This window comes from Tachypleus tridentatus, chromosome 13 (genome assembly GCF_004210375.1).
Source record: "Tachypleus tridentatus isolate NWPU-2018 chromosome 13, ASM421037v1, whole genome shotgun sequence".
NCBI classification, from domain to species: domain Eukaryota; kingdom Metazoa; phylum Arthropoda; class Merostomata; order Xiphosura; family Limulidae; genus Tachypleus; species Tachypleus tridentatus.
In genome coordinates, this window is record NC_134837.1 from 77952612 (window position 1) to 77968463 (window position 15852).

General features: G+C 29.4%; 2 protein-coding genes across 5 annotated transcripts in view; one reads left to right on the forward strand and one right to left on the reverse strand.

Moving 5' to 3' along the window:
• Positions 1–3870, forward strand: part of TSG101 (tumor susceptibility gene 101) — a 49075-nt gene extending 45205 nt beyond the window's left edge. For all 3 annotated transcript variants that reach the window (XM_076478565.1, XM_076478564.1, XM_076478566.1), the window contains 3 exons: positions 212–314; positions 2995–3079; positions 3583–3870. In XM_076478565.1, the coding sequence (XP_076334680.1) occupies positions 212–314; positions 2995–3078 (187 nt within the window). In that variant the 3' untranslated portion in view covers position 3079; positions 3583–3870. The remainder of the gene's footprint in view (positions 1–211; positions 315–2994; positions 3080–3582) is intronic.
• An 861-nt stretch (positions 3871–4731) lies between these two features.
• The window catches only part of LOC143238400 (staphylococcal nuclease domain-containing protein 1-like), a 32853-nt gene continuing 21732 nt past the window's right edge, over positions 4732–15852 (reverse strand). For both annotated transcript variants that reach the window (XM_076478568.1, XM_076478569.1), the window contains 5 exons: positions 11196–11334; positions 10617–10807; positions 10023–10130; positions 8485–8733; positions 4732–6393 (listed from right to left, as the gene is read on the reverse strand). In XM_076478568.1, coding sequence (XP_076334683.1) covers positions 6334–6393; positions 8485–8733; positions 10023–10130; positions 10617–10807; positions 11196–11334 — 747 coding nt within the window. In that variant the 3' untranslated portion in view covers positions 4732–6333. The remainder of the gene's footprint in view (positions 6394–8484; positions 8734–10022; positions 10131–10616; positions 10808–11195; positions 11335–15852) is intronic.

Sequence of the window (15852 nt, forward strand, 5' to 3'; positions counted from 1 at the left end):
AGTGCTTTTTACATTGTACTACAATTGTTTTTAATTAAATACTGTCACAGTATATAAAGCATAATGGTAAAACACAACATTGAAGTTAGTCTACATATAATTATTTAGTAAATTAAGAATGTTTGAAATGTTACAAAATAAAATATAAACTTCTTAACCAAACACACTTTATTTTGTATCTTACACCTTATTTGGAAATATTTCCTTTCAGGTTACTTAATGCTTTTGCAGAAGAAAATGCAACTGAAGATGCAATCTATTTTCTTGGAGAAGCTTTACGAAAAAATGTGATAGTCCTGGATGTGTTTCTTAAGGTAATCTGAATGATATGATAAATAATGTGATACGTTATCACATTTTAATCAGTACTGTTAACTTTACTGACACTGCCTGGGTCCATTAGACCAAACTCTTAATCATTTGTACTCATTGCAGATTATGCGCTAGTAACTTCTAATGTATTAAAGTGTATCTTCACAAAAGTTGGTAGACTTTAAGTAAACATTACACGAAAAGTTAAATTTTTTTGATGAAGTATATTTTATTAATATTTGTTTGTGAAATTGTCGATTATTTTAAAGTAGTACAAGAACAAAATGACTTTCATTCTGAGATTAAAAATAATTAACTTAAATAACTCATGAGAACTAGTAGTTTGTTTCATGCACTCTCTCATCTCAGTTTCTGATATTTGATGGGCATGACATCATTATACACATATCAAACAACTTTTTTACTAGTAATTGACTCATACAGGTTAATTTTGACATTGTAGAAAAATTTCTGTAATGTGTTACTGTTTAACTATAGATTTTAGTAGTAGGACCAGACTCTCATATTATTTAGCTAAAAAACTGAAAGAACATAGATTTGTTTGCATTAGTTTCACCATGGCTTTTATAAAGGATAGCATTTAATCATGTTTATGCAGTCTTGGCCATTTTGACCAATATTATAATTACCAAGTAACCATACATATATAGTAAATGTATCATTACAAAATTTGTCAGGCTTTTAGTGAACATTGGAGAATGTTTTGTACACAAAAAATCTAGGTTATTAATTATTTTTACCAAAGATGTATCTGTGAATTTATGGAGTCAAAACGCAACTCAGGTTCTGACTAGTATTGAGTGCAAGGTGATGTTAAAATTTTTTTTTCTTTCATCTTCCAGCTTTCAAATTCCATTTGCTTAACCTCTGGTACCTCCTAAATGAATATCAAAAACATTTTTGTGTGGTAAAACTGTATACAGGCTTAGTTCATTTGACAAACTTGGTAACCACCACAAATGTTATCAAATAAATCTACATTACCCCTTTTTTCTTTCTAGAATGTCTATAGCTTGTAATAGGAAATTACATTTATGTTCTTACATAACCTTAGGTTCATGGCAGTTTACATGTTTTTATTTAACTTAATCCTGTTTATTGCTCTTTGAATTATGTCTAACATCCACAGAAAGCTAAAAAATCACCCAGCAAACACACAGTTCAAACTATATTGCATTACATAACACACAAGTTTCTTGTGGACAAATTAATTTATTACTTTCTATTTAGTTTTTTTTTTGTTTAAGTTATTTTATTTGATCTAACAAGTTCCTAATTTTTACATTTTAGTTACTTTAATAATAATAAAGAAAAATATGTGCATAAAACAAGAAATTAATGCTTATATGTGTTGGGTCATGTACTTTTTTGTAGTCAGTGTTGAAAAAAATTAGCCCAAATTTTTAATTATTTAAAATATTTAGTTTGAGATTGAAAATAACATGCACAAAGCATACAATGTCCTATAACTATTGTGATTTAACTAGTTTGTTAACTATTACAGTTAAGAGTGGATTAAAATAATTCCCTAAGCTGGTTAAACTAAACTAAGTGATGGCAACTTTGATTTATTCAGCACACAGATTCAAAAGTATTGAGAATGAGATACCATTATACTAACTGTGTGTGTGTTTTTCTCATAACAAAGCCACATTAGTGCATCTGCTGAGTCCACCGAGGGGAATCAAACCCCTGATTTTAGTGTCATACATCCATAGACATACCACTGTACTATTGGGGGTCCATTATATTAACCCAGTAAATTAAACTCCATTTATTATAAGTAATGTAGCAAATGTTAAAGAGAATTATTGATATTTTTTGAAATACAGAATGTTATATAAGGTATGGCATTTAGATTGGACTTACCTATTTATATCTTAAGTAACAGAAGATGATTGAAGATATAAAGTTAGATTATGTTTTAGTAGCATTTATAAGTTTGTAATTTACATAAGTCTCAAAAGCTACAATAGGGGTAGAAAGATTTTCTATATTGCAATTTAGAATTTATTGAAATATCTTCTAAAATTAAAAAAAACCTAAATATTTTAAAATTTGATTTATTGATAATATTATGATGCCAGGTTTATTAGTATATATTGATAAGAAAGTAGTTTAATTAAATCTTGAATTACTTCTGTAAAAAGTTGAAAAGCACATTTTTACTTAACTGTATCTAGAGAATCAGTAGTGTATCAGTGGAAAATAGTTTGGACTTTGTAACTCATTGTAATTCTGGTTCATTAGTAGCTAATGATTAGCAGGAATTCAGCAGTCGGTTGATAAATAATTCTCCATTTTAATGTAATGAGACAATTATATGGAAGTCAAGTACACAGATGTCTGTCTAGATATAGCTCGAATTTTTAGTCTTAAACTACATATAAGTAATGTTTCAGTTATTTTCATATTTCAAGCAAGTTTTTGTATGTAGTAATTTTATGATAGTTTCTGTGTTACTTTACAAAAGAAAAATGCTGATTTATAACTTTGAAAAGTTGTGGCTCATTTCATATCTTTTAAACTTGTGTATTAGAAAAAAAAAATTCATGTATCCAGTTAAATGTTATTGCTTTATATTTTTAACAACTGTAGTGAAGTCTTTAGTAACTGTAAGAATTCATTTTTATTTTATTGGAACAGTTGTTTCTTTTTTAGCATGTTCGAGAATTGTCCCGTAAACAGTTTATGTTGCGAGCACTGATGCAGAAGTGCAGGCAGAAAGCTGGACTTCCTTTCTGAGGTTTGATAAACCACTACACATTTAATAATTGATTATGATAACAAAGCAACTTGTCTTTACAATGTTTAGGCAGATGTATGACATGTTATTAATGAATTTGACAAGATTTGTTAAACTTAACTGTTTCACATGAAATATTAATTTTCTTACCTTCACCTATGTACAAAGTTCTAGAACTGTAATAAAAGTGAAATAGAAAGTACCAAGAAACAAAGTAAATTAAGGATCTCCATTCACATAATGAAATTTTAAGGTAATTTTTAAACACTATAGTATGCATTAAAGTTTATGTAGCAGAGTTTTCAATTTAAATACCCTTAATCTCCATGCTTGGCTGTCAGGCACTTATTTCACAAGTTAGTGAGAAAGGATCATTATAGATTTTCAGACTTAATTTCATAACTTCCTTCATGGTGAAGAACTTTAATTTTAATCAAATTGCAAGTACAAGTCATTCTCTTTTGTTTTTCCATTTAGGTAATAGTTTTAATTGATGTTTGTAGGTCCATGATATTTTCAGCTGCTTCAAACTGTACGTAGAGCAAGATGTGGAACTCGGGTGGAAGTGAGACAAGCTTCCATGATTGTCATGAATACAGTACATAACTGTAACCCCAAGTATTAGTTTAAGTAGATCTTGGACATTAAATATTTTTTTTTAAAGTGATTCTCTCACTAATATAACCAATACAGTTACTTTTAATTGACCATGTATAGATTGGTGTAAACAAGGTTAAAAGCTATATAAAATGTTATTAATGTATGATATGAATAAATGGTTATATTATAAACTATTAGTGTGTGGTACTTATAACTGTGAGGCTTCAGTATTATTTTAAATAAGTACCAACTGAAACTAGTGCAATTTAACATGCTACAGAAAGCATAGTTACTTGTGCAGTAAGTTACATTTCTCTTCTACTTTACACTTAAGAACTGTAACAAAAATCAAAAGATTATTGGAGATAGTCTATATCGAATTGTATACATGTTCACACCAATTCTAGTAAGATTCTATTTAGTTTTATTTAGTGAGGAGATACTAATAATAATAAAAAAGCACAAAGTTTGAGTTAAGTGGGTTCTGGGTCTAAAGTAGTAGGAAAGTGCATCAGGTTTAAAGGATAACCTGTACATAAACTTAGTTAAGATGCCACAACAGCACTTAATTTCACTTTCAGAGACTACTACTAATTTAATATGTTACCCCAGCTTGAAAGTTTTGTTTTATTTTACTAAATCCATGTTTAAAATAGTTGGTTTGTCTTCTCCCTAACACTCTTTTTAAATTATGTTCATCTTAGTTTACCAAGCTCAGTATTGAGGTTTTCACTTCAGTTGGAATGTACACAAGCCAGAATCCACACAATTCATTTTATGTTTGAAGTTACTGCTCCAAATACCATATCTATTTTTAAGTTGTCTCCAACACCAAATGATTATCAGTTTCTAAGATAATCATAAGTCTTCTCCAGTTTTTCATCTTTGTGTAAACTGTGGGGATGAGAACAAGTATACTCATCCCCACACTTTTAGAAAACAAATGCTAACATATCAAGTCCAAAACTAATGATCAATAAAAGCTATTCTGCTTAAATACAGTTAATAACATTTTAGCCATCTACACTTCATAAAACATGTCAAACAGCAAGTTTTATATCACTTTTTATTTTCTTGCACTTCCAGTAAATTACACCAATTTCCACATCAGCATGTGACATAAAACATGCCTTAAAATTATTTTCACCATATTACATTTCACAACAAACTGTGAACTGCTTTTTTCTTTTTCTTTTAGTTTTAATACTGTCATTATGACAAATTCATTGAAAGCAAAATATTTAAGAACATTTGATACTTTTATAGAACAGTATGTATGTGTGCATGCACATTTGTGTGACATTTAAAATTTCTTTAGCAAAATTAACTGTTTCAAAATCTGTCATTAAAGTTGTATTTGCTTTAAAAAAAAAAATTTCACCATTATACTAGAAGTTATGGAAACACCCAAAAATGTCGAGAATATAACTTCAAAATGTTTTTAAGTATACAATGAAGTTATCATTCTTCTCAATACAACAAATATGCATTTTATGTTTACCTAACAATATGAAACAAGTTGAAAATTTAAACGGTATACAAATTGGACAAGATATTTGTGTGTTAATCTGTACTTTTAATCTTGATGTCTTTATTACATGTATTTATAGTGCCCAAAGAATAGTTAGTATACTATTATTATTTTCATGCTTGTTTAAGATAAAATTGTTAAGAGAAGACTACTTGATTGGAGACTTCTTTTGATTATGTCTACCTTAGAAATTCATGTACGATGTTCTGAGCTGTTAGTTTATGTGCACTAGCTGCTTGAGACATCATTAGAAAGCCCACACACACCACAGAAGTATCTAATTTAGTATTTTAATGCATGTCTTCAGTTTAAAAACATTATTTTGATCTCACATATCCAAATACGTTTCACTAAGTATATATATATATTAACTCTTAATTATTAAGAGTCAAAAAGGAATTTGTCAACTAGTTATAGCACTGAAAACCCACCTCCAACACAACATTTAATACCACCCTCTACATCGAAATCTTCCCAGGAAAATATTCTAAGAATGTGTAATTGTCTGCTAATGATAAAACTGGTGATGCAAGAACTGATAATAGATGAAAGTTCACTATCCCTGGAACTGCACAAGGGCAGTTTCATGTGACCTCTGCTATATTTCTCTGGTAAAAATTAAGTCAAAATTTTGTGAAAACACTGAACATCCTATATAAATTTACAAAGATAAAACACTACCTGAGAAGCTATGGACATCAACTGTATGATCACCATAATCCCAAGATATATATAGATACTTTAAATATCCATGATCTTTCACAGAAGAGAAAAAAAAATTCAGACATTTCAGTATATTCATATTTCATAAATAAGTTTATACACTTCAACAAATTATAAATCAAGCCTCTTTTTCACTTGTTTCATTCACAGGACAACTAATTTTTATAGTAATATTAAAAATGTTTCCTGCAAAAATATTTTTCATTAAAAAATGAAAATACCCAAAAAAAAGCAACCATAAAAAATAAAAGCCTGTCTAATACTAAATAATCATAATCTCCAACAAAAACTAATGTAGAAAAAGAAAAAAATTGTTAAATGGTCACAAAGAATTACTGCCCTTACTCCTGCTCACCAACTAACTTTCAAAAGGAGGCAAGTCTGAAGTTTAAGGTGCTGCTTACACACCAAATTCTTTGGCATCATCTTCTGTGAAGTCACCATAGCACCACAAGTTCAACTAAAATCAAATCAAAGAATATATTCTTAGTTAAAACAAAATGTTGTATTCTAAAGACAGCTGGTATGGGTATTAAAACTTTAATTAAAATAAAGTACAGAACAATGTTTCGACCTTCTTAGGTCATCTTCAGGTTAACAAAGAGATTTTGCAACTGACCATTGCCAGACACGTCTTAAACAGAGTATAAATGGGTACAGGATTATAGGGGACGCTGCAATTAGATGTTAGGTTATTAATTAGTATAGCTCTTAAAGTGTTCCTTTATATTGGTTTTAGTTGTTGTATAAGTAGAGCTTCTTTGAATTTGCATTTGTTTGTGGTTGTTTCCCTACTTAGTATCTAGGTGTTTTCTACAGTTATGTTTATTTGACTTGCAGTGTTCAAAAATGTATGATGGTGTTTTCTTGTGTTCTTTAAATCTGGTTTCCATTTTTCTGTTCATTTCTCCATTATAGAAATCATGGCAGTTGTTGCATCCCATTTTATAAATAATGTTGGTGTTGTGTTTGTCAGTGTATTTTTTATATAGTATGGACTTTAGTTTTGTACCTGGTTTTTAAATACATTTGGTGTTTACTGGAATGTTGTGTTTTGTTATAAGTTCATTTTCCAAATGTTGGTTGTTGTTTCTTTTTCTGATGTCATAAATACATGGTATGTATGTAATTTCTTGTATCTTGGAATTTATTATTGTTTGTTTGTTCTTGATCTAAGAACGTGCATATAATTTTTTTCAACAGTTTTTGGAGGAAATCTGTTGATGATGAAGCATATTATTTTGTTGATTTCATCTTTAATGTTATCAGTTAAGCATAGTTTTGTGACTATGTTTATTTGGTTTCTTAATAATGTTGAGTTCTGTTTCATATGCTGAGTCTCAGGGAATGTATAGTCCCAGCATGGGTGATTTTTCTGTGGATTTCTGTTTTGAACTGTTTATTGGTTCTTGTGATCTTGCAGTTGAGAAAAGCAATTTGGTTCATTTTTTATTTTATTCCTGTTCATAGGTGAACTTAATGTTGGGGTGTATAGAGTTAACATAGTTGAAAAGAAACTATGTTGTGTTTTGTAGATGTGAATCCAGCAACTGCATTGTCGACATATCTGTACCAGTATACTGGTGGGTGTAAGGATAAAATGATCATTTGAAATTCAAATTCTCAAGTTCACAACTACCTTGGAGCAAGAACATTTTTAAGATTGATTCACTGACTGCTGTTAGTGGTGCTGTTAAGTAGAGACAATAATATAAATTTACATACAAATGAGGAAAATATACATTTTTTATGTTCTATTACTATTGCTAATCTGCATAATTATACAAAACAGAATTATTAGAATGGATAACTCTGCACCCAAACAATGTTCATGTGTGAAGAACTGAGCATTTTCAGCAAAAGTTATTCAGCAAGACATTAAATTAACAGAAATCAGAGACTTTTAAAGAGAAGAACGTGTGATCTAATAATCTAGAAATTGTGGCATTCAAAATAAGATATGTTCTTTACATATACTACAGCACTGAAATGCAATTAGGGATATATTAGAAGGTAGCCTAAATATTATCTAGTTCTTTATAAAAACAAAATAATTGTTATAAGGGCTCCCACCTTCAAAAATATCAGATACTTATTATATAATTACATTATCATTATTCATGCTAGATTCAAATATCTCTTGCAAACTCCAACTACTTGTACATTAAATTTAACTGCTTTTAAAAGGCCACATGGACATATTTTTACAATTTCTAAGTCAGATTGTAAGGTCATCACTCATTTCTACCTAATGATTTTAGTTTACAGTTTATATTTTACTTTTCGTGTGTAAAACTTGTAATAATCAACACAGTGCTCAAAATAACAGGACTTATGTTGTCTTTAGCATGCTTATTTTTATCCAATCTACTTTTGAGAGATGAGTAAAAGGTATTTGGCTGTTACAATTGTGAGGTTAAGATGGACTGGAGACCAAACTTTTGGCAATGTTCAAGATTAATATATATTTAAAAATAAATAAATGAAAATGTAAACACAAGTCAGGATATTATAATTGCCCTATGAAAAGTTCAAATTCAGTCCCACTTACTCTTTGTCGCCGTGCTGCTTCTTCAGAATTTTTGTACTCTGTGATAATTTTCTGTAACCTCTTCTCCTTTCTGCTTTCAACCATCAACAATCCTTCAGAAATGAGGTTTTTCAGAATGTCTTGTTTATCTTCTGATGTGTACAGAGTTACATACTCAATACCTCCAGCTCTGTATTCTGAATTTAGCAACAGGACCCGGTTATCTGTGTCTTGAATCAGGGCATTTCGTGTCTCATCTAAAAGTTCAGACTGTTGAGAGTGAAATATATTTAAAGAGTTAAAAAAGAAACTGACACAGTTTTTCTTACAGTTATATAAAATGTATATTTTAGCAAGTTATATTTCTTACCATTGTAAAGGGTAAATATACAACAATTTTACTGGTTCCTTGGGCTGCTTGAAGTACTTTTTACTATGGCATTTGCTTTTCACTTTAAAAAATTCTTTCCAGTAATTGATAACTTTCAAATGTTACTCTGGACTTCATCTTAGTACAAGTTTAGTGTTGGGGTGGGGCTTTTTGAAACAGCTGTACACAGTTGCAAGAGAAGTGTAGAGGTATCTTATAAGCATGCACTATTTATATCAGCTTTAATGATACACAAGATACTTTACTGTAATATTTTAACATAACAGTACTGATATAGTGATGTTACTGATGATTTTTATTCCACTATAAATTTACAAAAAAGAAATATTCTTTTTTAGTTCAAAATATTCTATAGGTATCTTGCTAATGTTTAAAGTTCCAAACACAGTATAGTGACAAATAAAATGATGAAAAATTGGACATCACTAATTTATACTATTCATACCAAAAATTGTTATCAAATGACTTTCTAATATAAAGAACATTTTAACCACTACTGTGTTTTATCCATGCTAGCATAAAGAGCCCTTGTATTGAATGGAAAACCTCACTGGCACTGTGGTTGATGAACATACTTCCCTAAACTGTTATTTATTTTAATACAGAAGTTTTTTATTCATTTTTTTTATGAAATGGAGTACAGAAGTGACCAGCATAATGTCATCAAGTTGGTGGAAAATTAACATAAAAGAATGTTTAGGCTTCTAAAAAAACTCAGAGCAAACTATAAAATCAACAAGCATCATTCCATTAATGGAGATAAATTTATCAATGCACCATAAGCTTCTCTTTATTATGAGGAAAAAATTGTAGCACTTCCTTTAATATGAGGAGATGTGGACATAAATACATCCTACTTTAATAATAAATTTATCATTTTTGTATAAACATAGGAATATATTTGTTACTTATTAATACAGAAGATTAAAGCTGGTACTTGTAAATCAAGTATTCCTAAGCACTAAAAATCATAGGAACCAATAAACAAGTTTAACTCAAAGAATCCACCATGACTACATCTGGTTTAAGTGTATCCAGAGACTAAAATATACTTTAGTTGTTTTACAATACTACATATACTTTATAAACTGTTTTCAAACACTAAGTATAGTTTATTAGTTGTTTTCCAAGGCTACATCTAGTTTATAAGTTGTTTTCACATACTTACATCTTCTGGCATAGTGATACAGGCTAGTCCATACTCATGTGCTGCTGGAGGAACACCTTGATATGCTGAGGGAAGCATAGCCAGTCTTGTAGGGTCTGTCACTTCTCTCTGAAGTTTTAATATTTGTATTATATGAGTTAACTATACATAATTGAATAAAATAAAAGGAAAATAATGTATAATAAATAAACACATCGGGTTAACATGGAAATTTCTGGTTTCATTAGCCAATGAAAATAATTGTTTTCTATTATGGCTCTTTGTAACACAAAATTCTTTACTTAATGTCTCCTGTACATCTTTTGCATTTTTCATATAACATTAATTATGAGACATTTAATATATGACCCATTCTGACTTCTACATTTAGCTTTCTATCCCATGTTTTGTTTTGATCAGCTACGATGTTGCTGAAAGACAACTAATACCCGTGTATCATAAGCTATTTACTTATATGTTTTTAAAAAATCACTTCTTAGCATTACTATTTCTTATCATACGTTAATTCATAGTCTTTTCAATCTTTTGTGTGTAAATTCTTATTAAATCAATAAGAGATAAATTTATCATTGAATGAAAAAAAAAAACACTTACATTTCCAAAGTCTACATAAAAGACATTAACAATATTTCCAGCCACTTTCTCTACACGAGCTCTATACCATTCATCATCCACAAACTTGGAAGCACACAGTACACCTTTCTTGGGTGTAAAAGAACCAGGAAGGGGAGGGTTTGAAGCCAGCTCTTCTCTCAGCTTCGCCATCATTTCATCAAGTCGTGGACCTACAATATCCAATGTCTTGTACACAAGGCTTCAATCTAGGAAGCACTTAAGTAAACATTATAGTTATCTGTACGTATGAAACCTCAGAACCAATTAAAACATGACTAAAGTAGTATTAAAAATTACCACTAATACACATGGTGCTAACTAACATTATATAGAATTCTATACTATTACAGAACAAGTATTCCTATGCAAAACATTACAAACATTTTGAAGTATATTTAATGTTAATTTAGTGCCTTCAAAATACACTAAGTTGATAATGTAAATCACTCTAATTGTTTTCAGCATTCACATCATCTGCATTACTTTGCCTAACTTCAAAATTTCACTAGCATGAACAAGTCGACAACAAATATGAACTTGTAAGAAAGAGAAACTTGCCTTCATCCACATGTTGTGCATAGAAAGTCAGATTTGGTCGAACTTCAGTGATGATGATAGATTTATAGCTAATCTTCCTCTCAACATCATCTTCCTTTTTCTCTTCCTCCTCTTTTGTTTCTTCAAATCCTGTCCAAATCTTATGGAAAAAAACAAACAAGTTTCTATCCAAATTCCTTAACACTTGCTTTAATCATACCAAATAATTGAACTTTAAATGGCATAAAAATACATAAAAATCTAACAATGACTTTACAAGTAATTTAGAAAAAAAGAATTTAAGGTATAGCATTATTCATCTTAGAGGTGAAAAGTTTATTTTTAGACTAAAATACAATAAACTATCCCATTTTCGTATAACTATACACCACAAATTGCAGACCATAATACTCAACAAGTGTGAAAGAACCCAACAAGACTCTTTTCCACCTACTAATAGGAGACTATATTAAAAGTCTAAACTAGATGTTCTCAAACTCTGTCAATTGGTGAACCCCCTTCGACTTCTTCACTGTAATGGCAAACCACCTGTTAAAAACAGTTTGTATCACGTGTAACTAGTGTATCATGTACATATTTTACTACCTTTACACTTTGATTATAGTTTTAATTAAAAAACATTAAAGAGTTTTAAATATAGACAATTTTAAAAATTCTAACAAAACTTTAATGTGAAGGATGATATTGCTTGACTTAAACAATCTGTGAATTTCTGGGTCAACATCTGACAATTTCATATGAACATATGACTCCATACTTATCTTATTTCTATACTTTAATTTTATATGCATCAATTAAACTGTAAATCAACCAACTTGTTTTTATGAAATTGGCAGTTAACAGTGCAAGGTGCTCAACAAATTTAATTACAGTTACTAATTTGGGATTATGTGTTTTACTATAGTTTTATAAAGTCTTAGCAATTTATTTTATTCATTATTCTTTTAGTAGTTGGTAATTTCATAAATTTGAAGTATTACTGGAGATCTCTAGGAGGCCACAGACCCCAGTTTATGGGCCTATGGTCTAAACTATTAGAGCAAAGAAGTGATACACCCATTGTGGTTTCCGATAGGTATTATCAAGTATCTGCATTACACTCAGAAATTTACAAAATATTGAGAGAATAAAATTAACCCAAACATCAAAGTAAAAACAAGTACACAGATATAAACATTATCATCTCAATTCATACAAACTGCAGAATATAGTTAAAATTACATTGAAGCCACATTTTAAATCTGAAAAGGCTAGTGCAGTATCTCACAAACCTAGACTACCTGATTCAGTTATTGTTTCCATTATAGAGATTGCTGCAGTAAGTTACAGTGAACAAGTCAATCTTTTACAGAACTACATTCAAAAATGTAAACTACTTTATTATCAATATATATTAATATACTTGGCATTAAAACATGATCACAATCTAATATCAATTCCTTAAGTCTAAAATGAAATATTGAAATATCTACTTGATTTCCTTGTGATAGAATAATCAGTGATGTCGAGAAACCCACTTGTTGAAAATTTATATGCAAAAACGGCTCGTTTGGGTTGAGAAAATATTTTACATAGAAGAGCAAACAACGTTTCGACCTTCTTCGGTCATCGTCAGGTTCATATGTGGTCAGCTTCCGGTCAGTTACCTCTTTCTTTGTGACGATGACCGAAGAAGGTCGAAACGTTGTTCGCTCTTCTATGTAAAATATTTTCTCAACCCAAACGAGCCATTTTTGCATATAAATTTGTGATAGAATAGTTATTTGTTCATATCTTGCCCATTCTCCATTTCTTTACAACCCTTCTTAGATGTCCTCAGTTTAATATAAATTGCTTATTAGTATATGCATTACCAAAGCAAAGTCTTTTTTTTTTTTTTATAACTGCCAACCTTTTTTGTTTACAAGGGCAAACAACAAAGTCAGACCCACTTACTGTACCCCCACCTGTCACGACCTCTTTCACAAACTTTCAATAATTCTCTCTGCTATTTTCTGTTACATCATTTATAATCAAGAGAGAGTGTTTTAATTAACCAAATGACATATAATGTTAAGTTATTCTCAGTAAAGTCTTAACTGTTTTGCATATAGATATAAGAATTATTGTACAGCCTTTATGCCTTAGTTAAGAAGCCAGTTAAATTATAATAGTTACAGGACATTACTTTCTCTGTGCACATTATTATTCTATGTCCTTATGTGCATTCAAATAAATGAAAATTATTTAATGTACATCATTACGAAAAACGGAAGCAGACCAAACAAAAGTACTAAATTTTTTATATATATAGTTTTTTCCTTACTATCTTGCTATAAGCACACTGATTTAACTCAGTTTGTGAACCCAAATTCACCACCATGGTATTTATATAATTTTAAATTCCTAACTATGGATTTGATCAAATGATAAGAGTTCATGACTTTTATAGTTTCCATACTATATCTCATATATTGTGTACATTTTCAGCAAATTTCAAAAGCTTTCAGTAATCAAGTCATTTGTTGACAATAAAATATGAATTTTTAATGAAGTATTTTCTCCAAATGTGTCTCAATGTATACATGGAAACAAAGTGTAGACTACTCCCAATGAAAAGTGAATTTCATATTAAGATTAAAAATACTTTTCTTCATCTGAAAATTCTCAAATTTCCTTTTTGTAAAACTTTAAATTTTAATCTGTTACACTATAAATCACATGGGGAGCATGCAACTCATGTTGTCCTATTGACTTACACAATGCACGGACTAATCTTACCTAACCAGTTCAAACTATTTGCACAAGAAGTAAAATATACAATTCTTTGTACAGAAAATAGCATAGTATAATATGTCTGTTGACAGGTTAAAACCATGGCATTTTATTGCTCATTAATAATATAGTATTAAACATTGGAGAGAACTGAAAGAGAGAATGTAACAGTTGGGGATGACAAGAAGGGTCTGATTTTCTGAATTATTGCTCTGTAACTAAACAAAATTAAAGGTTATGAAAACTATGCTTTGCCTCAGCAAAGAAAACATTACCATGAGTAACTCGTGTTAAATTTAATACTTCTTGGAGAAGCTATAAATAAATCAGAAAAAAAGGAAATGCCTAGAGAATAAAAATACATTTCTCAATGTGAATTTTTTTAAATTTTGCCTTAAAAAATTAAAAGATAAGAAATTAGTTTAACTTTTGAATGTAACTCACTGAATCCTCATGATGCGTGCATAAACAGATGGCAGTAGTGAAAACATCAACATGTTTTGTGTATCTTCACAAAATTTTGCAAGCTTTCAGTAAACATTTCCAGTTTTATGTAAACAAAAATTAGAATTTTTAATGAAGAATTTTTACTACAAATTTCTTTGTGAATATTGAGTCAATGTGTTGACTTTCTCTGAGTGCAAAGTGATTTTAATTTTAAGATTAAAAATGCTTTTACTTCTTCTGAAAATTGTTAAATTTATTTGTGTAATCTCTAAAACATCCTTAATAAATATCTTTTTTTTTCTCAGTAAAATGTATACTTTATCTACCCTAAATTTATATGCTTTTGGTCAGTTTGACCAACCTCATAATCACCACAAAGAAAAACACAAAATACATCTACATCACCCTATTTTTTCTTTCTAGAATGATTGCAAAGTTAACAGAAAACAATCTTTAAAAATTCGACTAAGCTCATTGATTTAACTCCCATGACAATAAATATGAAACTGAATAACAAAACAGACAATGACCAGTACATTAAACATAATACACCCTTTGACAGATTAAAACTTTGTATTTCTATTAGTTATAAGTAATGTAGTATAAAACATCAAGGAGCTATTAGCAATTTCTGAAAGATGGGAATGGCAAGTGGGTCAGATTTTCTATTTTATGACTATATAGACAGATAAGATTAAAGGCTATAAAAACTATGCTTTAGCTGAGTAACATCATAATTAGCAATTTATTTAAGTTACACACATCTCAGAGGGTTAGTAAACAAGTCAGAGAAGATAGAAGACCCAGAAAATAAGTGTCAGAATTCTCACACTGTGGAAGAATGAGACTTTAAGCATTTCCTTATTCAATTAATAACACATACATTTTAAAATTTGGTTTATTAACTATATGTTCATGCAAACTTTATTTACATACAATGATAATAAAATAATAAAATAAAATTTTAATGCAACTAAATACTTCTTATATGTGCACTTTGATCAGTCCATGATAAATTTTGTTATAAAAGTAGAAAAATTACAAATTTAAGTTATATAATGTAAGAATAAGTAAAACAGAAATGAGAAAAAAAGGAAGATTTCTCCACAAAGTATACTTGTGAGTAGGTGGTGTCATTCAACATTCTGTACCATTCATAGAAATTAGTACTCACTCCAAGTATGATCATTACTGAACAACCCTTGTGATTTAAAATCTTTATCTGAGCTAGTGAATTAGCAGAAGTTTAAGATCTTCCTTTTGTAAGTTTTAAACCAGGTGTCACTAACTAATTACATGCAAAATATCTGAAAACAAGAGAAAAATTTACCAAAATGTTCTAAATACATTTTTTCAGTTATAGAAATATGTAATAAACAGTTATTTCTTCCATTTCATCCATGTTACTTAAGGATTTCCCTTCAACTCACCAGTTAATGAAATGAACCACCTGTAA